The sequence below is a fragment of the Aricia agestis genome, chromosome 17, assembly GCF_905147365.1.
Source record: "Aricia agestis chromosome 17, ilAriAges1.1, whole genome shotgun sequence".
Taxonomy (NCBI): domain Eukaryota; kingdom Metazoa; phylum Arthropoda; class Insecta; order Lepidoptera; family Lycaenidae; genus Aricia; species Aricia agestis.
This window is the reverse complement of record NC_056422.1, coordinates 6,563,846-6,590,887: the sequence shown is the minus strand read 5'-3', so window position 1 is coordinate 6,590,887 and position 27,042 is coordinate 6,563,846. Positions and strand designations below refer to the sequence as shown.

The following is a 27,042-nucleotide window of genomic DNA, read 5'->3' as shown; positions in this document are numbered from 1 at the left end:
ACACAACACACACACTCACACACACAATATTTTTTCACACTTAGGGTGGGTTGCACCGCACCAGAGGCGTGGTTTAAGTTAATGTTATGGTCAAAGTTATGGTTTTAGTTACGGCTAACTTTAACTTTAACCTTAACTTTAACCACAGATTTTGACAGATGACAGCTGGTCCGACAAGGCTATGATGAATGAACGTGGGTGGGGGCGCTGCTGGTAAAGGAGAACTGTCAAAGATGGCGTTTTTGTATGATGACACAGCTGCGTTAGTTTCTTTTTTCGCCATGTGCATTTAAAGCCTTGTCGAGCTCTATGGTTATGGTTAAATATGGCGTCTTGATGGCGTCCATTTTTTACTTTAACCAAAGATTTGACATTTTGAATTGTAGTTAAAGTTATAGTTAAAGTAAGTTGGTGCAACCCACTCTTATAAGTTATGTACTTATAACCTATAATTCATAAGATAAGGTACGATTATAATTAATTATAGTCAAGATAATATGATGGTAGAGCTTATTGAAGCTATTATATTAATCACACTATCTTCAAATCCTTTTATGGGACTGTCCCAATCATTTATTTGAAGCAACAAGCACTCAGGCAGGATGCACATGTGGGACATTCCAAATCCGGACATTTGGGAATTGGGACATTAATGGGACAGAGGAAGCCAAGTTCAAGATCACACCGTGGGATCATAATAAGAATAAAACACTGATTTATTAGCAGTTACGAGAAATGAGTTTGGGAATTATGAAATAAATAAGTCAAATAAAGTAAATAAATAAATAAGTAAGAATTTCTGACTTACTTTTTCAAGTCACGGCAAAATGTGTGTCGTTTGGCCTCATAGAACAGCAATGATCCCCAAGGTTTAAACTTTAACCCATCAAACCCCATAAGCTCACCGGTGACATAATTAGATTAACATAATAGATTTCCAAGAATCCACGATCGAAGGATTACATGTTAATTTTGACTGAGATGACAATAATTATTGAGTTTTGAAATATTTTGGATGACATTTGACATCATTGTTCTTATTGTCCACTCATACAAGAAAACATCTAAGCAGGACATTGATGTCCTGTAATGTATGATTTGTCTGAGTTTCTCGGAGTAGGTATTTGGTAAGGCCAAATATGGGTCAGTAGACGATTATAAAATAGCCTACTAAATGACTCAGGATAAATTAAAACCTAAGCGTTTCATTTACTTAATAAAAAAAAGAAGAAAATTCCTTTATCGTGCGGAAACTTTTCTATAATGAAAAAAGTATCCTATATCTAAAAAGACGTATGTATTCTCCATACAAAATTTCAGCAAAATCGGTTCAGCGGCTTGTGCGTGAGGAGATAACAGACACGAGACAGACGGACTAATTTTCGCATTGATAATATTGGTATGGATCTTGCAATGTACTTTACTAGACAATATTATCAGCTTCATATAGATTTCCTGATAGACAAAGCACTATCCTAAATTAAATCTAGACTTCAAATTTTCCGGATCACTTGACGAAGTGTAAGACCTAAGTGATTACGTACCTTCGCAAAGGGCTGCACTTGAGGGACAAAGGGTTTTAAATAGTGTCTGCGGATCATAAAAGGGCTGGGGTTTCACCACAAAGGTTTATAGTGCATTGTACCTGTAGGTGTGTCTGATGATGGTGATACCTGAGATATGTCCTGAAATCATATTTAAAAGCTGTACCTTCGAAAGCATTGATCATTGGCATTTGGCTTAACATTATGATCTACTGACTATGTGAATAAAGGCAAGAACGAATAATGATCATCTTATACATATATAAAATTCTCGTGTCACAATGTTAGGCCGCGTACTCCTCCGAAACGGCTTTACTGATTTTAACCAAATTTTATATGCATATTCAGTGGGTCTGAGAATCGGCTACTGGGTACTTTTTATATTGATAAGTGCATTTGTTGAATAAATAATAGTAAATTTTTACAACTCGAGACTGATGGCGACCATTGTTTGCGCGACGGGATAGCGATGGACGTTGCCATGGTGATATACCTATTTAGTCACTTCAATAAAATAATACGGGCGAAATACTTTATATGGCAAAGAAACATTTGCCGGGACAGCTAGTATTATTATTTAAAAAATCTGAGAGTCTGATCTTGTGTAGAGAGGAGAGAACTACATAATATTATACATCATAGAGTTACATATTCCGCATCCCTGGCGGATTGGGGACAACGGTCGGGGTATGTGGGATTCCCCGTTAGGGTCTACCGGTCTACCAGTACCGGATTTATTTTTTATGAGTGTAGGCTAATTTATTTCCGTTCTCCCATGTACAAAATCTGCCGCCCGACTTAGGACGCTGCAGCCTCTAGTCCGCGGCCTATACGGCCTATTTATAAATCCAGGGCTGGGGTCTACCCATTAAAACCCCATTGTGCTCCAACATCCCCAAAAACCTACAACAGCTTCTTAATTTGACTGAACTATCCCGATTACAGACTGCATCTAGAATTTTGAAAACTCTGACATTTCTGACTATGTAGTATCTATTTTAGTCAAGTGCTTAGGTATACGTTTATAGTTTAAGCACGCACGACCCTACTAATTTATAGCTAACATCCGTTCTCTCTAGACGTCCTGACTACTGCCTAGGTTGTGTCATAGATCTATTACAATTTACATACTGCAAAATTAATACGAGAGAGCATTAAAACTAAATTTGACATAGCCAAGTCCAAGTTTCCTTCGATAATAATGATTGATTGATTATTTATAACTGATCGCCGATCAATGCTACAAAGCAAATATTGCAACAAGCATTAGGCAGGCAAGAAAAGAAATGCAATAAAATTTAATTACATTAAATATTTGTGGTTTTTATTGTAGATGACACCTGCGATAGTTTAAAGTTTGAGCAATTAATATTATAAGTATTTATATCTTGCAGGTGCGACAACGAATTTTTGGGTTTTAACGGATTTTATATAACTGCCTTTTAAAGACATCTGTATTTGTTTTAGACGTTATTTGGGTATTAATATTAGTTAAGTTTAATTATGCGCAAGTCGCAAATGACTATTTTAGTTATGCGCAAAAATACGTTATTTTTGGTGATGTCAGAACTTTAGAAGAGCATATTTAATACATACAAGCCCTTTTTAGGGTTCCGTACCCAAAGGGTAAAAACGGGACCCTATTACTAAGACTTCGTTGTCTGTCCGTCTGTCTGTCTGTCTGTCTGTCTGTCTCCAGGCTGTAACTAAAGAACCGCTAGAGCTAGACTTCTAAAATTTTCACAGATTGTGTACTTATATCTGTTGCCGCTATAACAACACTTATACTAAAAATAAAATAAAGTTAATATTTATGGGGGGCTCACATACAAAAAATGTGATTTTTTGGCATTTTTTGCTCGTAATCAATAATGGTAACAGCTAGGCACTTGAAATTTTCACAAAATCCTTAATTATATTTGCACTTTGATAATTAATAATAAAATTAAAATAATGTAAATATTTAAGGGGGGCTCCCATACAAAAAACACAATTTTTGGCCTATTTTTGCTCTATAACGGTACGGAACCCTTCTGGTGCGAGTCCAACTCGCACTTGGCCGATTATTTAAGAAAATTGACGAGTGTGAATTATTTATTTTTATGCTATTGAATTTACAATAATATACTGTAATTTAGTTAATTACAATGTATAAATAATTAAATATTCATCGGACGTGCGGGCTGATTGGCACTAAATGTAATCAGTGACACGCTGAATTAAGACGCTATATCCCTCGATAGGGTTGCCAGAAATGTAAATAAAAAAATAACAATCTAATATATAAAATTCTCGTATCACAGTTTTCGTTGCCATACTCCCCCGAAACGGCTTGACCGATTTTGATGAAATTTTTTGTGCTTATCCGGTATCTATGAGAATCGGCCAACATCTATTTTTCATCCCCCTAAATGTTAGGGGTAGTCCACCCCTAAATTTATTTTTTATTTTTTAGACAAAATTTTTAATTTCTATTTTTTTATGATACAACATACAAAAATACATACAATCCTCAATTTTCACCCTTCTACGATCAACCCTTATTTTTTAATAGCCATTTTAGTAATTTAATCATTTTTCCTCTCCGGTCGAAAACTGATCAATCGTCATTTCATTAGTTATCACCGCCAGTTGTCTACAGGTGTCACTTCTGTTGAATAAATAATAGTCAATTATTACAACTCGAGACTGACGGCGACCATTGTTTTTGCGACGGGATAGCGATGGACGTTGCCATGGTGACATACTTATTTAGTCACTTCAATAAAATAATATGGGCGAAATACTTTATATGGCAAAGAAACGTTTGCCGGGACAGCTAGTCTAATATATAAAATTCTCGTGTCACAGTTTTCGTTGCCATACTCCTCCGAAACGGCTTGACCGATTCTCATGAAATTTTGTGAGCATATTGAGTAGGTCTGAGAATCGGCCAACATCTATTTTTCATATCAAAAATTATTTATATGGCAAAACAACGTTTGCCGGGACAGCTAGTAATTAATATAATAGTTATAACAAGACTGCATTCATAACTCAACAATGTATTTTAATAGCGACCAATTAGAGTGGGTTGCACCAGAGGCGTAGTTATAGGTTTTTTTTTAAATGAAATAAGGGGGCAAACGAGCAAACTGGTCACCTGATGGAAAGCAACTTCCGTCGCCCATGGACACTCGCAGCTTCAGAAGAGCTGCAGGTGCGTTGCCGGCCTTTTAAGAGGGAATAGGGTAATAGGGGAGGGTAGGGATGGAAAGGGAATAGGGGAGGGTAGGGTAGGGGAGGTTAGTGTAGGGGATTGGGCCTCCGGTAAACTCACTCACTCGGCGAAACACAGCGCATAGCACTGTTTCACGCCGGTTTTCTGTGAGAAACAATCTAATTAAAGTAATTACAAAATAACATCAATTTAAGCACAGCCCTACCTCGCCCCTCCTACTGCCCCTCAGGAATAGAGGACCTAATTGAAATTCCCATCACTGATCACCACGTGACTTACTGAGATTAGGACCAGCGCACACTGTACATGATAAGGAACAACGCATACTAGAGTCAGACCTGAGTTTATTAAAGAAACAAATAAATACGTGTGGCACTCGGGGACTGCCGCGGTATAGTAAATGCATAGTAGTTATAATTCGCATAGGTCTAGTCGCACGCAAACAAGTACCGTGGTCCGTGCCGAAGTCTGGCAACGCACCGCGCCGGTAGGAGTGGGGCCTGGGGGGTGATTTTTTTTAATGAAATAAAGGGGCAAACGAGCAAACGGGTCACCTGATGGAAGGAAACTTCCGTCGCCCATGGACACTCGCAGCATCAGAAGAGCTGCAAGAGCGTTGCCGGCCTTTTAAGGGAATAGGGTAATAGGGGAGGGTAGGGAAGCGAATAGGGTCGGAGATTGGGCCTCCGGTAAACTCACTCACTCGGCGAAACACAGCGCAAGAGCTGTTTTCTGTGGGAACGTGGTATATTTCTCCGGTCGAGCCGGCCCATTCGTGCCGAAGCATGGCTCTCCCACGTTTTTTTTTTCCTTTTTCCTACGTATGAATATGTTATGTTATTTTCGTTACGGAACTTCTCAATTCACCGCACTTAAAGCCCGGCTATTGCCACAATGATCTACAATCGATCATTGACAAATTTTTTTATACAAGTTGGCACCTTCCCTGTTTCCGAGTTTTTGTCTCGATGAAGACTCGATGTGAAAAAATACAGGCATTTATACTAAGATCATAATTATTTTAGACATTCTACAAACTACCCTAATTATTATGTAACAACACGTTGAGGCCTGAGGGCACAAGAATTTTTGCCCTTAGGCGAAAATCGATTAAAGCAAGTACGTCCACTGTCCAGCTTGTGAAGGACTTTGTAGATGTCTAAAGCGTCCATTACACTTTACGATATACAGGAGAATAACTGGCTACCGGAATCTGGCAATTGGTAAAACGATTCTGTACTTGCTAAAAATATTTTTTTTTACAAACTTCAATTATTGTTACAATTTTGTAGATGATTCCCGCAACTCCAACAACTTCCAGGATAAAATAACCTATGTCCGTTTCGGTTGCTCTGTGACTATGTCATAGACTATAGATATAATAGAGCAACTATAATAGAGTCTATGATATCTGCGTTAAATTTCATCCAAATACATCCAGTAGCAGTAGCCTACCCATTCAATACAAACAATCCCTTTTTGTGACTTTGTTGAAAATATACATATTTTAATACTTTTTAGGGTTCCGTACCCAAAGGGTAAAAAACGGGACCCTATTACTAAGACTTCGATGTCTGTCCGTCTGTCCATCTGTCCGTCCGTCTGTCTGTCTGTCTGTCTGTCGCCAGGCTGTATCTCAAGAACCGCTATAGCTATAGATTTCTGAAAATTTCACAGATTGTGTATATCTGTTGCCGCTATAACAACAAATAGGTACTAAAAACAAAATAATATTAATATTTAAGGGGGGCTCCACTACAACAAACGTGATATTTTTGGCCTTTTTTGTTCGTAATCAATAAAGATAAGAGGTAGGCACTTGAAATTTTCACAAAGGCCTTAAATGTATGTGTACTTTAATAATTAATAATAATATTTAAATAAAATAAATAATTAAGGGGGCTTCCATACAAAAAAACACAATTTTTGGCTTATTTTTTCTCTATAACGGTACGGAACCCTTCGTGCGCGAGTCCGACTCGCACTTGGCCGATTTTTTATTATTATCCCTGCAGAACTAACGAGTGTAACAGACGTTTAACAGTCATAATTGCAGTAATTACAAAATGTCCCTGTACCAGAGTTAAAAAATAACGAAAGTCAGAATACCTGTGATGATAAGTGATGATGTATCACGTAGCTATCACCGTCAATCAGCCGAGACGTATTATCATTGTCATCATTATCCAAGAGTCTATGGTATAGACTTTAGTCTATATTTTTTTAATTTACATATTTAAACAGCAGTTACTTACGCAAGGTCTGTTGTCGTATGTCATCTGATTTTTCAATGTGTCTGATAAAGTCAGCAGACACTGCTATTTTACAAGGGCACCAACGTATTAGATAACTATATCGGCTAAATTTTCGATCACACGGGTACTATTATACTGTGTGCTTTTCAGTTTTCCGTGATACAAAGTATACATTTCATTAAAATCTATTCAGCGGTGAAGGATGAAGATACAGTCTGACCACAGACGTAGATCAAAATAGATACCGCATGTCGCTCCATTTACATGAAAACGAGCGTACCACTTTTTTATAGCTACTGTGACGTACCGATGATAAGAAAAGTGCCCATTATCTAGGCCAACGCTTCTATATGAATTTCTACAGCTCAATACGGCACTTTTAGGCATTTCTAAGGCATTTTTAAAATTCTGATTGACGTCCGATTCCGATAGCAGACTAAAGAACAGACGTTCGAAAGACGAGCATAACTCGTCGTTTGGGAGCGCGATATGGCACGCGAAGTACATACACATACGGTATCTATCAAGATCTATGTCTGTGAGTCAGACACACTTTCGCATTTATATTTAAGTATAATATGTTCCATATTTTGTAAATGATACGCTAAATATTATACAAATAAGTTATTACTTATTGCAAAATGTACTCTGCGTTGAGACTTGAGCGTAAGCAGTAAATTAGATATTGAAGTTGGTGGAAGTTAGTATCGGTAACTTACACCAACAGTCTGTTGGCAATGGTGTTACTAACTTTAACATCAACATCATCAGCCTTCCACCTATCAGGACTTACCCTAATGAAATAGATATAAGCCCCAAGCTACAAGACACACAAAGATTTCAATTGTCAAATATGAAATTCTTACAATGCAATGCGAAATTGTATGTCTTTCTGTATGTTGATCTGTTTGTTTTAGCTTAAATGGCTGAACCGATCAAGATAATAACTTAGTATGGAGATTGACGGCCTGGAAAAAAAAATAGGATAGTTTTTATACTGCCTAAATGCACGGTTCCGGCGACAAACTATGCGTGATGAAGTTGCGGTCAAAATCTCGTTCGAAATAGTTAAAGCTTCCATCTGAAAAAGATGATTCTTTGGTATTGATAGACTAATAAATGCTTATTTTTTATGCCAGTATGTATTAAGTGAATTAACCTTTATTCATATTATTATCCTTTAAATATCCTACCTTCATAAAATTATCCTACACGTAGAGTTTTCCTAGGACCGACCTAATTTAATATTATGTCAAGGACAATACTATGTCATTAAAAAGCAGCTGCAGGTTTTGCTCACAGAATTTGCAATTTTGTAGGGTGACCGTTATTTTGTAAATAACGTGTATTTTATGGCTTAAATGTAATATAGTTAATAGCTGTACAATAAATCGAAACACCATTTCTACTCTATTACTCATTGACTACTAAATTAAATGGCTGGAAAAGAATCCCAAATTATTTCTTTAATATTTATGTTGTTAATCCCAAATAGGTATCTTGCAAAAAACTAATTATTTTTCGTAGAATAGCGTTTACTCGTTAAATAGCTTTTAAAATGTTGAATAGAAAGGAACCAAAAGGAAGTTTCAGAATTTTTTCCTGGGATAAACAACAAGATTCCTGGAAATTTGTCTTTGATGTTTTTTTTAGGTTCTTGACAGAAAAAGAGCTTTCTTATACTTATTTACCATCTAGATGGATTCATTATTTTTATAATAAAATTATCACAACATTGATTTGTTTCCAAACTCAATTATGCTACTAAAAGAAGCTGCATTACATAGAAATTCGAATTAGAAAAAAAAACAAATATCCTAAGCATTGAAAAGTTATGGCCACCCCAGTATCTTAATATATATATTTCTTGTGTGCGTGTGTATGTGACTGAACTCCTCCTAAACGACTGGACCAATTTTGATGAAATTTTTTGTGTGTGTTCGTGGAGATTCGAGAATGGTTTAGATTTACAGTTTGGTCTACTGGAAAATGTTTTTTCAATTAATTTCTTATTTATAAGGAGTTGTTGATTTTGGAATGTTTTACATTAGATCCGGCGGACGGCGCTATCATCGCATTCAATATTATTCTATTTCAATTTTAGTTTGTCCTGACAGATGGTGCTGCGATTAATTTGAAAAAAATTTTGTTATTCAATTCATGTGCTGATTAAAATATTAAATAAATAACACATAGGCTACAATTTTAACCGACTTTCAAAATGGGGGAGGTGTTATGTTCGTTTTCTTATATTCAACGATTACTCCGCCGTTTGTTAACCGATTTTCAAAATTTTTCTTTTGGTATATAGGGTATCATCCCAATTTGGTATTATATTCAGAAAAGTGGTGATCTGATGAAGGATCCATAAGCAATCGAGGGAACTCCTCAAAACTTATAGGGAAACATATGGTGACTTCGGTTTCGTGAGAAGTATTCTAAGCATATGCTACCAACAAGTAAGATTTTGCACCGAGATATACCTGGTATACCGTGGTTCGGAAGGTGCTGAGAGAATTCCTGATTCTTTATAGATACAAGTTTGGGAGTTTCGGCGTTGTTTTAAGAACAGAAAGCATATGCTACTATGCAAATTACATTCTTCATCATCATCATCATCATCATCACTACCATATTATACCATTTCATAGTCTTTTAGATCGAGACTCGAGTTTGTCAAGCGATAATTTAAAAAAATCTATATCTACCTAATATTATAAACCTGAAGAGTATGTTTGCTTGAACGCGTCAATCTCAGAAACTACAGGTCCGATTTAAAAACTTATCTCAGTGTTAGATAGATCATTTATCGAGTAAGACTCATCATTTATCGAGAAGGTTATATTATATTATTACTCTAAGACTAATACGACAGAAGAAACTCAGGAAAATGTGGGAAAAACGGGGGAAATATTTTTTATGGGAAAATGTACCTACGGATTCTGTAAAATTTCTAATTTACGCGGGCGAAGCCGCGCGGGACATCTAGTAATTATGTAAAGATGTAGCGAGTAGGCAACACAGTCGGGTGACGGTTGCTAGGCGACGGACTGTGAGGGATCGGAACTTGGTTCTTGGCGATATTGTATGTTTTGTAACCATTTCTAATTTACACTTTGTGGATTCTGTGGTAATAAACGATTGCACTGCATTACAAATATTAAATTCAAGCAATGGTATAAAGTGTGTATATAGTGTAATCATAACCAGGTCCCATCGCTAGTGCAGGTGTAAGTAGCCATTAAATATTTTATAATTAAATACTATTGGGCACGCGTCAGAATATTCAGCGGCGGGTTCAGCAACGGCACGTGCCTAGTCGAAGGCACCAATAATAAGGAACCTTTAGACACAGAATTAACGCAGATTGATTCGAAATTTATTCTTAGAGTGACAGTTATCTGGCGAATAAAAATTGAAACAATTGATATCAAAATTAAGCGTAACTAACGGCATAGATACTATGTGTTATATCTTAAGACTGAATGAATGAAATGAGTAATGACTATACATTTTATAATATGGACGCTTCACACCACGTCAGTCTGGCCCCGTGGTACATACCTGAAGGACTTGTGTTACGGGTGTGAAGTACCTGAAGGACTTGTGTGCTGATGTGATGAGTCGTATTTTATAATACGACTCATCACATCCGCAGACGATAGTTATTTATATGTAAAAAAATAAGGTATCTTAATTGCTGAAACATTTATTTCGATCCAATAACCTACATCACACGGACGCGTAGCCCGGGCGCCGGGCGTTCTCACTTAAATCCGCCACTGCATAATTGGCGGTGTCGATGTAATCGTAGGTGTAAAATGCCCCCACGCCACCCTGGCCTATTACCAACTACTTAATTAGGGTTTATACTTCCTCATTACAGTAATTGATATCGAACGAGTTACGTTACTGAACTTGAAAGTAATGATTAGGCGCGAAATATTTTTGCAAATAAGTAACTAACTATTGATTAAATTGAACTTTAATTTTATCTTGTTTATAATATTTTATATTATGTATTCGAAACACCGCTCTGTGCTCCAAGACAAGCATAATGGAAGTGGGTAGAAAAGCTGCTGGTTGAAAGTGGAGCTGGGCAGGCCTTTGCCCAGTAGTGGGGCACAAACGGTTAATTAGATAGATAATAGATTAGATAGATAATATTAAGTATGTGTTACAGACAACTGTCAAAATTCTGTTTTTGTTTGGGATGTCCAATAACTAACTATAATATTATTCTGTACTCTAGTCTCTACTAGAAGACGTCATAGTACGAAATCGGTAGAGCTGCCAGCAAAAATCGGTGGATTCGCTCCAATTAAAAACAAAAATTAGCTACGAAAAAGTCAGAGCAAACTGTGGCAATCTATACATATAATAAAATCGTAGGAAACTCAATTTTACAATACAAAAAAACCTCATTGAATATTTTTGAAAAATAATACTTGGGACGTGATCTACAATCGATATGGAAGCCAAAAATATGGTTTTTAGAATTTTTGTCTGTTTGTCTGATTGTCTGTTTGTCTGTATATATGTCCGGGATAAACTCAGAAAGTACTGGATGGATTTACTTCAAATTTTGCACGAATATTACTTATAGGTCGGGTCAACACATAGGCTATATATTATTACGATATCGATATACGATACAAAACCTACTATGCTGACGCGGACGAAGTCGCGGGCACCAGCTAGTATCAAAATAAATTACTAGCATCGAGAGCACTACTAGTCTAAGTATAATATAGTTATTTTTTTCGTCCAAGCCGCCGCCGTATGTCGGTTTTTGGTTTACGATAGCAGATAGTGATCAAAGTGCCCCACTGAGAACCATCTCAATAGCTCGTTGTTCGTTTAACGACGCTTCTGATGTCAATCTTAAGTTACGTAGTGGCGAAGTACCGCGTCACCATGTAAGTACATCAAGTACATAAGAACATCATCCAAACTTAACTATAATATCCAATATTACAATTAAGTAAATCTTTGTAGAGTTCCGGAGAAATAAAGGATAGTTTTATTGCTGGAAAAATTAACAATTCCCTTCGGGATGAATGAATTTTTGAGCAATATCGTTTACAGCAGTCTGACTTTAGAGTGTAGCACCTCCATCGTGGGTGTCGCAGACACAATAGATTTTCAATTGTTATGCGGCTGCCGCTTGTGAATTGATGGGTTAGCATTCCTACGAATCTTATCACGTAATTGCTTTTTCAGGAATCTGCTGGGAACCTTCCAAAAAGGAGGGTCATTTAAAAACAAACATTTTAACCCATCAAACCCCATAAGCTCACCGGTTAGCGAGACACAATAGAATAACAATAGATTTCCAAGAATCCACGATCGAAGGATTAAATATAAAGTTACCTAATGTCTAAAACGTGGCAAATATACATTATTTTACCGTAATTATAGGAGCATTTACAGTAAAAGCAACTGAAGCAATTTCCCCGAGCACGAGAATATATCTTTGTCCTTCAAACGGGTTCCCCATCACGTTTCTCTCATTGTTAACTATCTATCTGAGGAATTGTATGTGCTAGTGCTGTGACACGAATGTTTGTACAAATGTTTGTTTGTGCAGCATGTTTGTTTAGGACGTAGGTACGCGAAGCTAAAAAATATCCAAGGCAAACTACTTCGGTTATCTTAATATTATTATTGTTGTAAAATCGGAATCATTGACACCTTGTTATTATAACAATTCCTAAAATTGTCTATTATAAACCTTATAAAACTTGTATGATTATTACTTTATGTATTTATAAAAACTGCCAGTACATGGGAACTCTCTATTTGTACCACACGACCATACAAACATTTGCTCCAAAATTAGCGAACATTAATTGGGCGACCGCATTACTACAGCAGCTAATAATATCTAAAGTATTAATTATCGGGTCTCCTAGCATCCAAGAGGCAGGGCCCCCGCTAACATATGTGCAATGTATGCAATGCACACGGGCGCCATACTCTAAGGGCGCCAAATCGCCATCTTTAGGGGCGCCAAAACCAAGGACCCAAAAAATTTGTCTAAAGGGGCGCCAAAATCCTTTTTTTGCACACAGGCGCCAGTACTGTACAGTACAGTACAGTACAGTACTTACGGGGACCCTGCCAAGAGGAAACTTTTCGTTTGCTGAACTTAACAAGCTGCACAACACAGTTTTCCAAACATTGGTGAATGGCAGTGAGTGCCAACTTTAAATTTCCCGTAACAGAGCATCTCTATTATAGGAACATCTATCACGATGAACATCTGGTGTAACGGGAGCCACCAGCAATAGGCGGACCTTTCACGTTCGCAATAGAGAAATCTCGCGCATTCTGATCTATTGCCATCACTTTAGATGCAATAATGGACGTTACATTCTCTACTGCGAAATGAAATGTTTATTGTGCTAGATCACAAATCTATGCTGTGAATCCATAATAATAATGATATAGCCTACGGATAATAAAAACGAAGGAAAAGTAACTCCGTCAAAAAACATGCTCCGCAATACTTGTCAAAAAAGTGTACCTTAGATACACATTTCAATACATTTGCAATATTTAGGTGACCTTGAGCGGTACTAGGCTGACGTTACATGACAGATCAAAAGGAACCAAATTTAAAACGGTAATAGTATGGGAGTTACGATTCCTTAGTTTTTATTATACGTAGGATATAGCCTTTATTTCAGAATTACAGTAATGTTTTTAAGTACTAAGTTAGTTATCTAAGTTCATCAATTTCTGATTGCCATTTGGCAAAGGCCTCCTCTAGCCTCTTCCATTCTCGTCTGTCTCTGGCCACTCTACTCCGAGTTACACTCTACTACAAGACGTTATCTTGTGAATCCATACTATTTTTTAAATTAAGTGTATGTACAGTGTTTCTATGTCTGTCTGCTACCTCGAAGCTAAAAGCAATGAACCGATAAAGGTCTGAGAAGTCAGAAGGGACAAAGAACTTTTATCCCGAAAAATGTTAAGTATCCTTACAATTTATTTCATAAAACTGCATTCAGTAATGAAATAAATTAAATCAAGAGAGAGACGTCGAGAGTGCTTAACAGGGGCGGATCTACTATATGGCTTTTGGGCTGCAGCCCAGGGCCCCGCGAATACAGAGGGCCCCCAATCGAACTGAAACCAATAGACGATAATGTCAATAATAAAAATTATCTAGAAATAAAAAAAACCGATCATAAGGTTGGCGCATTATCCAAATGCCGTAGACGAACATTTAGTGAATGAGTGCATTCAGTTAAAATCTTACTTACTGCAGTCAAAGACAGAGTCTTACACCTCGTGCAGTGAAATTTTTTGGCAAATTTATGAAAAGAAATTTGTTGATGTTTTCCAAACTGCTATACCATCTTAAACATTTTTTAACGATGCCGATCACTAGCTGTGAAGCAGAGCCATAGAGAAATATAATACACGGGGAGCAGAGCGTTCTTTCTCCAGGATATCGTATATAGAAAACAAATACAGGAGAACAATGTCATTATCAATTATCAGTTCTTTCGATAAATTTCTATTTAACATAGGACCTACAGTGCGATGACAAAATAAAAGAATTTGCAGTTTTTTTGTTAGTTTGAAAAATTGCTGCTCCAGTAGTTCGTGAGATATGCCCATTCAAATAATTTCCCCCGTTTTTCCATAATTTTCTCTATTTCTTAGCTCCTATTAGTCTTAGATTAATAAAATATAGCTTATATCCTTCCTCGATAAATAGGCTATCTAAGACTGAAATAATTTTTCAAATCGGACGAGTAGTTCCTGAGATTAGCGCGTTCAAACAAACAAGCAAACAAACTAACACACTCTTCCACTTTATAATATTAGTATAGAATATAGATATACCTACATCACTACAGAAAACAGTTTCTTGTCAAAATGGCAATTAGTTGAGTAATTAGGTAGGGCCCCAAAGCAGTATTAGCCCAGGGCCCCACAAATTCAAGATCCGCCCCTGGTGCTTAACTTTAAGCATTATTTAAGTTAGTAAGCGAAAAGCGGGTAAAACAGTAGGCAGTAACTGCGGCACTCAGAGACAAATACAGGTCTACCAGAATCTGATGGCACTTTTGATGGCAGATTTTCAAAAATATCCTTGATCATTGGATAATTTTTTATATTTGCATGTTTCACACACATAATCAGCCACTATATGGTAAAAAAGAATCAAAATGTTTTATTCTTATTACCCTGGTATTGCTAGAGTCAATTTATTTTCTCACTTTTTGCCATCAGATTCTGGTAGGCCTATACTTATTTGTCTATAGTGTCCGACCGAAGGTCTATTTTTGGCCGAAGCCGAAGCCGATTAATCTGCAATCGCCACAACCTTCGGCCGAAGCCGAAGCCGAAGGTTTATAATCTTAATCTCGATTCTCAGTAATTAATTTTGTTCAAAATTTTCTATAAGCTACAATGAATATTAAAATTATTTCAAAACTTCAATATTGACAATATTGGTTTACCTCTATATTGACTGTTTCATATAGAAGTTGATTTAGAGATAGTAATAAAAGCTTGTGATTTTGTGATTTATTTATTAATTATTTGTAGTCGTTGAGTGCGTGAGCGGGAATCTAAGCGATTTCTACTGGAACTTATTCAGGGTGCTTAAGGACAAAACATACTAAAAGTCCTGACGTCTAGGAGGTGCGCCGGAGGGAAGGGAGGGTGACAAAAGTCTCAATTTTTAGTTTTTGGCTAATACCTTAAAAACGATGTGTTGTGGCAGTAAAGTTCTATAACGAAATAAAAGCTTATTCAATTCTCTATAACTATGATTCTATATAGTTTTTCCAAATTCTCATCCGTTTTTTTAACTACACGCGCTGGAAGTTTCGGAATTGCTCTCAGGCATCTACATTAGCCGCTGCTACAATCCCTGGTACAGTGACGAAATATATTATTGTTTTAGTGAAGCCTCAGGCGCTGGTAAGTCGCCTATTGTCCTTGGCGTCAAGAAATTACCTACATTTTCCACCCCCACTCTTGAGGGGTCAGCGTCAGCCCATTCCCGAATGTCTTTTTATACATTTAACTAAGCAGGCTAACAATTAGTGTATGTTCCAATTGATGGAAGCTGGGTACCGTAATGCCTTACGTCGTCTGCAACACCAGGGGTGCTACTGGTGCGTTGCCGCGTCAAGGGGTGTAATGCGGGGATGGGGGGATGTGCTTACAGGCCTCTCACTTACTGAACGAAGCATAGAAGCGGTACAGCTACTATTCAAACAGAATTAGAAAGGAATATTTAAAAATAAAACACTTTTTATTTTCACTTTTTCTGAGCGTGTACGTGCAGTTCGAAAAAGGATGAGAATTCGGAAAAAGTGTATAGAATCAAAATTATAGAGAATTTTATAGGTTTTTTTTCATTGTAGAACATTTTTGCTACAACGCATCGTATTTTAGTTATTAGTCAAAAAAAACAAAAATTTAGACTTTTGTAACCCTCCCCTCACTCCTGCTCACCTCCGTTCCTAAGCACCCTGAATAAGTTCCAGCAGAAATCTCTGAGGTTCCCGCTCACGCATTCTACAACTACTTTATTGACTGTACTATTGTAAAAATAATAATTTCTTTATTTTTTCACAAATAACAATAATAAGACCAATCAATCAGTCTTTGTTTTATTCGACTAGACCGAAACTAGATTAAAAAATAAAATAAACAAACACTAACTTCTTAATAAAAAATTAAATGATTTATTAAGAAGTTAGTGTTTGTTTATTGTATTTGACAGTGACTCCCAGTGGCCTCCGCATACACGACCGGTCTGTCGCTCTCTCACGACTCACTCAGTCTTTCGTTTAATTTCGACGGTTGCTCGGACCTTCGGCAAAGGTTTCGCCGAAGGTGATTTTTTTGGCCGAAGGCTTCGGCCGCCGAAGCCGAAGCCGAAGCTTCGGTCGGACACTATTTGTCTACGAATAATAAAAACTAAGGAAACGTAAATCCCATACTATTACCGTTTTATATTTGGTTCCTTTCGAACTGTCATGTAACGTCAGCCTGATACCGCTCAAGACCACCTAAATATATACAGTAATAATAGCTTCACACCGGTTTCCTGTGTGTGCGCAGTACACAAGAGCACTCTCTATTCCTTTACTCTCATAACCCAGTGGGACGGACGACCGACACGACTGGCGAGAGATCAGGCGCAGGACTGACTTTTTACATGCCCATCCGACGCATGGATCATCTTACTTGTCAGACAATCAGGTGATCAGCCTGCATTGACAAAAAAATATATACAGTATTGAAATGTGTACGGTGCACATTTTTGACAAGACGTATGTAGGACACGTTTTTTGACGGAGTTACTTTTCCTTAGTTTTTATTATTCGTTGATTGTAAATAAATAAAGATTTTGACGTAAGCTCTCATACCATCTGTCAAACTCTTCATTAAATTGAAGTTTCAAATAAATATATCTATGGACACTTCACACCACGTCAGTCTGGCCCCGTGCTAAGTACCTGAAGGACTTGTGTTACTGGTACCAGACAGAGGAAATATATTTAATACTTTTATATTTATATTATAAATATATTTAAGATTTTTATTATATCATACATATATTTAATGCACATCCAAGACCCAGGAACATTGAAAACTTTTTGTTCCGTCGGCGGGATTCGAACTCGCGACCCCCTGCTTGCGCTACCAACCATAAAGTTAATATACCTAACGGAATAGAGCAACAATCTCGAGCTGTCAAACGTAACCGAAATTGGTTTCATCTGTGTGTAAAAATATGTGTACGTATACACTTACACAAGCATGATTGAACATGATTTCTATGAGATTAAATTGTCAACGTGCTGCACGTGCCGACTGGACGTCAAAAAAAGAGTGCTGCTGTCATGTATCACACGTCTCTTTTTACGATGCAGTGTTACTGATAGTGGCATCTCTCTTGCTCAGGCCTTTGTTTCTCTATTCCGCTAGGTATATTAACTTTATGCTACCAACGCGCCACCAACTGAGCCGCCACCAGATGAGGTCGTCATAAATGTTTCTGAGTACGGCGCGGCCGTATAAGCGATATACATACATCAGTTTCTTCATGTATCTCCGTCTAACTGTGAGTAACGTGTAAGTTTCCTTTTGCCCAACAGTGGGCAGGTATTTCATTTTCACTCCTTTCGACTTCATTCAGCGAAAGAAAGACCGAACGCTGGGAAAGTTCTTCGATTTGAACACTTTTGAGGTTTTAGTCCAATTCCGCGGTCCTACAAAGAAAAGACTTATTTACAGAATGGCCGCCGAGCTACTGAAGGGAACAGCGTGCAATGAGGAAATTATAAAATATACAGGGTGTAACAAAAATAAGTGATAATACTTTATGGTGTGTACGTGTTCCTTGTAGAGAGTTTACTGTGAAAGTAGCAGCGCTGAAAGACGAAAAATTTTTTCCACTTTTGTATGGGCAAGGGCCCGAGCGTCACGAGTTTCCCCATACAAAAGTGAAAAAATTTTTTGGTCTTTCAGCACTGCTACTTTCACAGTAAGCTCTCTGTAAGGAACACATACACACCCTAAAGTATTATCACTTATTTTTGTTACACCCTGTATATGCGTAATAATTATTGAAATGGGCGTAAAAGATGTCATGCTTTATAGAAAAAAATATTTAATTCAAATAGTCATTCATGCAATTTTTTACTTAGAAATTGTGCTAGAAAATCAGAATAAGGCCATGCATATTATAATTAATATTAAGTATTTATTAAGACTATTTGAATACGTGGAAATTCGGTCAGCCTATCGCTACTTGTTTCTTTTACTCTACTACTCTATCTATGATTACTCTGTGTGTGTTATCATCACAGTTATTATATTATAATATATTTATTTATGTTGTTTGTAATGTAAAAGTCGTTTATCCGTCCCACTGTTACTTACGACTTACGAGAGTAAGGCTGGTATAAATAGTCAGTACTCAAGATGCATCTCGGTCTCAAGACATGTTTCAGGCTCTGTGATTGGTTGGCTGTCAAAATTTGGAGCAATCACAGAGCCGAACCGCGTCTTGAGACCGGGTCGCATCTTAAATACTGACTATTTATACCAGCCTAAGATAATATTGTGCTCTTGAGTGCCCAAACACTTTTGCCCTATAATATTATCTCTATTTTTTCTACTCCATAAGACTAGATATACAGTGAAAGTGTTCTACATACATACGTGTTTTTACTATGTAAAGGCGATATATGAGACACTATTTCCTGTTATATAATACAGGCTATTAAACATAATATTTAGTAAATTTCACCCATTTTGTAACACACGCAACAAGTAGAAAGTGAAAACTATTCCGAGGATGCGATAATTTAAATTAATTCAGAACATTTTAATTGGTGCTCTATTTACATAATGTTTATAACTAAATGTTTTAGATGGTTCTTGTTTTGTATCGTTTAAACACGCAATAGAAGTTAAACCACCTTAAACCTTAGAAAACACGTTTATTTTGAACCAAGTTATAAACATTTAGGTTGGGTTGCACCAACTTACTTTAACTATAACTGTAACTTAACAACAATGCAAAATGTCAAATCTGTTAAGGTTAAAAATGGACGCCATATTTAACCATAACCACAGAGCTCGGCAAGGCTTTAAATGTACGTGGCGAAAAAAGGAACTAACGCTGTCATCATACAAAAACGCCAATTTTTGGCAGTTCTCCTTTACCAGCAGCGCCCCCGCCCACGTTCTTATAAAGCCTTGTCGGACCAGCAACGTCTTCTGTCAAATTCCGTGGTCAAAGTTAAGGTTAAAGTGAAATTAGCCTTAACTATAACCATAACTTTGACCATAACTTTAACTACGCGTCTGGTGCAACCCAACCTTAAAAATATTAATTTTGAGAAATTTTGCAAAGTAAACGATAAATAAAAATACAAATAAATAAAAATCACAAACAAACGAATTAAGAAATTTTGGATATTTTCAACGTTTTTAACTCTGAAAAACTTAAATTTTTTATGCTCACCGTTTTGCCGAAGGCTTTTTAGTGTTTCACATTTTACATTTACAAAATGTTTCATTGCCTTTATTACAATACAAAAAGGTATGCCTGTAGGCGAAAAATATAATTTAAATTTAAAGCGACTTTCATATTTTATGATAATTTTTATAAGAGTAGGATTTAATTTTTCAGTGTTTTATGAGTGTTTTTTTTTATAAAATCGTTTTATTATTCGTTAAGAATGATATATGTACTTCTATTTTATAGTTAATGTTGCGTTAAAACATAATTTTTAAAGTACTTATAGGGTAAATTGCGAATGGTAGAGACTAGAGCTATATTATTAGCTCCACTTTAAAAAATAATCGGAAAATGAAATGTCCCGCGCGGGACAGGCTCAGTCCCGCTTTTCTGGCAAAGCCCGAACGTACGTGCTGCGTGCTGAGAAAGAAAGATGCGTAATGAAGATAAGAGTGTGGGAGGTAGAGGGGTGGATTTTCATTGGCTACTTTTGCTATCTATTGTCACGTAAACATTATTTTAACGCAAATAAAAAGAAAAAAATTGAAAAAACTTTTGATTTTATACCTTTATTTACTTTGTCCCGCTTTTGACTGAAGAATCCCGCTTTTTCACTAAAAAATTCCAATATCCCGACTTGGCACAAAAAAATCTGGCAACGCTGTTTATGACCCCCTTTACGAAATTCAGAAAACACGAATGAAACTTATATTAATTTTTAGATAACCTTGTATGAGTTATAACTGTGTAGTTTTTTTAAAATAAACTAATGGGAATGTAGCGATAATGACAAAATATGTTTTAGTTTTTGCACATTTTCATGCTCAATAATATTAGTAAATAATTAAGATAATTATACACAGTGCCTAAGACCATCATATTATATTAGGCGTGGAATGCGGTGAGAGGGTTACGATTGATAATAAAGATTTGTGCATAAAAACGACATATTTTTTTCTTTAATACCTACATCGTTATTGAGATATTTGCCATGATTTTATACAAAAAGAAAAAAGAAGTGAATAGAGTAAATGTATGTGTTATTATTATAAGAAATAAAAGAGCTTTCCGTAATGATATTTATTTTACCTTGATATAAAACTGATATATTGAGTCACTTTTTGAATTTAAAATGCTTCATATCCCCATACCCCACAATAATGAGCTTTAAATCAGTACATGTAGAGGTCTCGGGCTTTAAAATAAGGTATGGATCATTAGTGTTTACCGTGGGTATTTTGTCCATAGTAAAGGACCCAATGTCCTTTATTTGTTTTTAGTAATTGTTGTTATAGCGACAACAGAAATACATAATCTGTGAAAATTTCAACTCTCTAGCTATTACCGTTCTTGAGTTAGAGCCTGGAGACAGACGGAAGGACGGAAGGACGGACAGACGGACAGACGGACAGACGGACAGACATCGAAGTCTCAGTAAAAGGGTCCCGTTTTTACCCTTTGGGTACGGAACCCTAAAAATTACATGATCATTCCTTTAATCATATAATTTATTGAACATAATATATCTATTTATTATCATAAACATTAACTTATATTTATTACATCGAACGCCTAAAATATTGGACTATAATACACCATTACTCAATTCTTCACCAAATGGACGGACGCCAAGTCATAACTTTTTATCAGATCGTAAAACAGATTGGATTGTTTCAAGTTGTGGGGATCACCAAAAACCACGCCTACCTATAACCTGCTACCATAGCTGCTACCATTATATTATCGTTTATTCTAAACTAATATTATAAAGCGGAAGAGTTTGTTTGTTTGTTTGTTTGAACGCGCTTATCTCACTGGTCCAATTTGAAAAATTCTTTCAGTGTTTTTTTTTTAATGATATAAGGGGGCAAACGAGCAAACGGGTCACCTGATGGAAAGCAACTTCCGTCGCCCATGGACACTCGCAGCATCAGAAGAGCTGCAGGTGCGTTGCCGGCCTTTTAAGAGGGAATAGGGTAATAGGGGAGGGTAGGGATGGGAAGGGAAGGGAATAGGGGAAAGTAGGGAAGGGAATAGGGTAGGGGATTGGGCCTCCGGTAAACTCACTCACTCGGCGAAACACAGCGCAAGCGCTGTTTCACGCCGGTTTTCTGTGAGAACGTGGTATTTCTCCGGTCGAGCCGGCCCAGTCGTGCCGAAGCATGGCTCTCCCATGTTAGATATCCCGTTTATCTTAAAGGCTGTAGGCTATATTTTATCACGTTAAGACTAATAGGAGCGAAGAAATAGAGGAAAATGTGGAAAAAACGCGGGAAATTATTTGAAAGGGCTTATCTCACGAACTACTGTAGCAATATTTCGGTTATTTGGTACAGATAAGAAGTAGACCACGTGAAGGATCATAGGCTATTCTTTGTGAACTAATTTGTCTGTGAAATATCAAATATACGCGGGCGAAGCCGCGCGGTACGTCGAGTCTTATATTATAATGACCGAGAATACTGTCTTGAATATTTGACAAATAATTAACTTACCTAACCTAGATGAGAAATGTTTTAAACCGGTTACTCATTAAAAATAGTGATTATAGAGGAAATAGCCCAAAAAACTAAAACTTTACAAATGTTTTCTTTTTCAAGAACATATGAATATAATTTAATTATAATCATATAAATAAGTATTTATAAGAAGATGATAATATTATGTACTTGTTGTTTAGGAAAAACTCTAAGGTCAGTTCGAAAGTAGAACTTTGTAAGTTGTAGGCTTTTATGCCTAAGTCCTAACTTATTGACGACCGCAACTCCGTCACAATAGACATAACTACCAGTAGTTTGACTGCAAAGAAACGGACAGGTTTCAATATCTATCAAATTCGTCGGGTTTCACTAGGATTATGAACGGAGTGTGCCTCGCGCTGGTTGATATAATTTATTTTTAAATATTAATTAAAATAAAGATTTCAAAATTGGATTCTGACAATTTATCGCATGTGCCAAAACACATTGAACAACAATACGACCAAAGAGGAACACGTCCATCGAATATGTCATAGTTTTAAATTCGTAGGTAACAAGTTAACAACCCTAGCACAATTCTGTCTACTCTCGACCCTAGCGACGATTTTCGTCATAATACGTCAAATTTAAAAAAATCAACATCAGTTCTACGTCGGTATAGGTACTCTATCATTCTGTCTACTCTGACTCCGTTGTGCCAAAACTCGTTTATCGCGTGGGAACTGTACATTTTTCCGGGATAAAATATCGTATGTCCTTTCCCGGGACTCAAAGTATCTCCAAACCGGTTTGGGCGTGAAGAGGTAACAGACGGACACACTTTCGCATTTATAATATTAGTATGGATATACTTTTATAATGGTACTCAAATCTAGATGTCCAAGGATTTTAATAGTCAAGCTCGAACAGGATTACGATCAATAGTGGGTGGCGTTGCAACATGTCAATTTAACCGACCCCGCTAACAAAAAGTATTACGCAAGAGATACTGTGATTTATAACTGCTGCTTACCGAAATATTGCGATATGATAATTGCCGTTCGATTTGATATGGTGACCATTAGGTAATTATAATTAGATTTATCTACAGTTATTAGAGTATGTTCATTGTTAAAACTTGTAAAAAAGACGCTAAGCATAATTTTTAAATAAATAAAATAATATTTATTAGACACTGCATAAAAATCAAGTGAAGTAAAGCGCCTACTACCATATTCATTATACATATAGGTTAGGAAACCTGTAGTTAGGTTGACCCTAACTACAGGTTTCCTAACCTAAAGTATAAAAAATACTTATTGAATCAAATAAAAATGGTAAATTTATATTATTTAAAGTGTTCGAACGTAGGCTAAGGAAATCAGCCAAGAGGCAAAAAACCACTGTTCCACAATGAACAGAACAGATTAATAGTAAGAAAATCGTTGTTATTTATGCGGTTTAAATAAACTTATGACTTGCCGCAAAATGAATGCGTATATATGAACGTAAATATGCAGAGTATTAGGATTAAAAAAATATTTAAAAATGTGCAACCTATTGTACGATCGCTTGGTCACCCTACGTATCGTTTGATATCTCAATTACAGTAATTACTTAATAGTCCGATATTGTTTTAGGATGTGATTTACGTAAGAGCTTTATAATGGCCACCACAAGGACACTGGACGGTATTGGTCCACCATCTTCTAGTATAAAATTATTTGCTTCGATCTTTTAAACTGTTTTAAGGATTAATAAAATGTGCTTTCGATCTTTTATACCCTTTTTTAGGATCAAATTCAAGTTTTCAGAAATTCATAGTGTGATTCAATTCAAGAGTGTGTAATATCACTTATCAGAGAAATTGTTTCATAGGCAGATGACGGATCTACGTAAATTGGGCGCGTTATATCAAGTATATCCGATAGATCACGACTAACATAAGGTTAACATAACCAGACTAAATAACGTAGGTCTGCCATCTGCCTATGAATCGTTTTCTCTGCTGAGCGCTGATACATATCACCAAGCACCAATGCGAAGTCTAGAGTAGATTGTAAAAGAGTACATCTAATTTATAATAAGGTTTTCCTTCTTGACGCTATAAATCTAGAACGCATGAACCGATTTCCACGGTTTTGCATTCGTTGGAAAGGTCTCGGGCTCCGTGAGGTCTATAGAAGATAAAATCAGAAAAAACTTCAAAAGAAAAGCTGGAAAACAGGGAAAATCATTTTATGGCAAAACAACGTTGCCGGGACAGTTAGTAATATTATGTATTCGTAATGAAAGGGGCAGAAAAGATATTTTTTTTAAATTAAGTACTTCAGAAGCTCAGACATTTGGATGACGTTGAAGAGATTTTGACTATTACCCCCGCAGAGTAAATCGCACTGTGCAAACATTTACAGTGATCTTACTGTGAAGCACTTAATTAGCGTTTAGCCCATAATTTCAACAGCGGCGGTTATCCGCGGTTTACCCTCTCACAATATGTCTGTTATTTTTAAGTTGTTGTTTAGTATGTAGTAAGTATACATAATACTGTTGCGAGCTTTCTTATATTATATTTATAATATATATACATGCGAAAGAGTTAAATTAGGTATGGAGATTGGACCTCTCTTGGCTTCGGCGGGGCAAAAAGCCCCAACAGAGAAGAGCCTGCGCAGCAGCAGGCGCTCGCCGGCGGAGTCGTGGTGTAGGCTCACGCGATCCCGCGGCCCGCCCAAGGCGCATAGTGGAGTACCGCCGAGTTTTTAGTGGGTAGGGGCTGCGTCCACCACCATCTTCGGACGCAGCAGAGACCCACATACTTGCGGATAGGACACCATCCCCCGCAAGATGCTTAAAAGCATTTTCTCGGCGCAAAAAAAAAAAAAAGGTATGGAGATTGGAGATGCTTTGGAATGCCTGGAAAAGACATCTAAGAATATTTTAGCCCAAAAAAATTTACTGTTACGAGCAACGAATTTCGGCAAATGGGTTGCAGAAAATTCAAGAGTTAAGAGGATACACCAGGGGCGTGAGAAATTGAAAATAGGTACTTGAAAATGTATTGCTGTCTCACCAATCCAAGTCTCCTTTTAAAGCCAACTCAAGAGCAAGAACTTATGTTTTTAATGCCAAGTCAAGGTTGTGTTATAAGTAAAATTTGAACTGTAAACCTTTTTTTAAACTCTTTTTATCTTTTACTTTTACACCTCCATCGTGGGTATCGCAGATAGAATAGATTTTTTATTTATGGAAGCCGGCAGCCGCTTGGGGATTGATGGGTTATAAACTTTTAATATGTTTCTAATTCATAAAAGACGTATTATTATGTCTACTTTATTATTAAGTAGTGCTTAAATTTATTATTATTGGACCTGTAGATTTCATTGGGTCTTAACCTAGAATAAAACGAGGACTAAAAAATCTACAAAATTATGTGACTTGTCTCGTGGTTTGGACCCTTCGATCAAATATTTGTTTTTGTTTTTTTTTACAGTCCCATACAATATTAAACAAAATAATGTCGCCAAGTGAATATAACGTACTTACTACCACATTTACTACATACGTACAAGGCATATTGTTGATTTATGCCTTGTTTTGCCGGCACTTTTTAGACGGCAACTGTGCATCTACAGAAATATTTGATCGAAGTTTGAACCGTATTATTATATTATTATGGACTTTTACTTTAAGTACTAGGACATGAACATAAGATTCAATCATCATGAGTGGGATCCTGGTGCAAGGCTAACTGCTCCTACGCGAGTTAGGCGTAATCTAGTCTAGTCTAGATAGTGTAAGTGCCGAATTACTATCATGGATTTAGTTTTAGTGTATACTAAGTCCTAGAATCTGTCACTACAGCTTATGTAACTTGTAAGTAGGATATCGAAGGCCAACTTAATTTATTGTCACTTGAAATTGCATCGTTTTCTAGATATTTTCTTGGAATGGTTTCAAAAATAAATAGTAAATAAACGAAAGATAAACAAAAAAGCTAACATCACGTGGTATTCCCAGGCGGTCCACCCATCCAAGTACTAACCGCGCCCGACGTTGCTTAACTTCGGTGATCGGACGAGAACCGGTGTATTCAACGTGGTAAGGACGCCGGCGAATGAATATCCAAATTATATTATCAATTATTAAACATTTCGCTTTGGAAACAAAATTCAAATATTATTAGTACAATCAAGCGCAAAAGCCTCAAAGAGATCATTTAAATATCTTTATCTCTCCCGCCCTAATCCTCCGCCGGCCGCCGGCCGGTATCAAAACTAACTTTGTTAATATAGAGTACCCTTGAATATAAATTGTTATTATCAAGGAGTAGTTGGCACCTGTTAATAGGCGAACATATAGGGCTATCACAAGTTTTACATCGTGCATATTATAATATTTTGCCTTATATAACAATAACCTCGTCTATTTCACTTATGTTAGAACATGATAAATTTTTTCTCGTTTTAACAAGTGGAATAATCCGTATGAATATATTATGAAATACAAATGTTATACTTACAACAATTATTGTTTTAATTATTTGACT

At 36.5% G+C, this 27,042-nt stretch overlaps 1 protein-coding gene, 1 long non-coding RNA gene and 1 other non-coding gene across 6 annotated transcripts in view; 1 reads left to right on the top strand and 2 right to left on the bottom strand.

Annotated features, from left to right (window-relative positions):
• The window catches only part of LOC121735256 (rap1 GTPase-activating protein 1), a 330,446-nt gene that overhangs the window by 136,183 nt on the left and 167,221 nt on the right, over nucleotides 1-27,042 (bottom strand). For 2 of the 4 annotated variants that reach the window (XM_042126020.1, XM_042126022.1), the window contains exon 2: nucleotides 18,097-18,274. The exons of the other annotated variants lie outside the window; for them this stretch is intronic. In XM_042126020.1, coding sequence (XP_041981954.1) covers nucleotides 18,097-18,197 — 101 coding nt within the window. In that variant the 5' untranslated portion in view covers nucleotides 18,198-18,274. The remainder of the gene's footprint in view (nucleotides 1-18,096; nucleotides 18,275-27,042) is intronic. 4 annotated transcript variants of the gene reach the window in all.
• On the top strand, nucleotides 32-19,745 carry LOC121735261. Its single transcript, XR_006036831.1, has 3 exons — nucleotides 32-45; nucleotides 1,118-1,120; nucleotides 19,647-19,745. It is a non-coding gene; the product is annotated as an uncharacterized LOC121735261 (long non-coding RNA).
• Nucleotides 26,489-26,608, bottom strand: LOC121735720. Its single transcript, XR_006036899.1, has one exon. It is a non-coding gene; the product is annotated as a 5S ribosomal RNA (ribosomal RNA).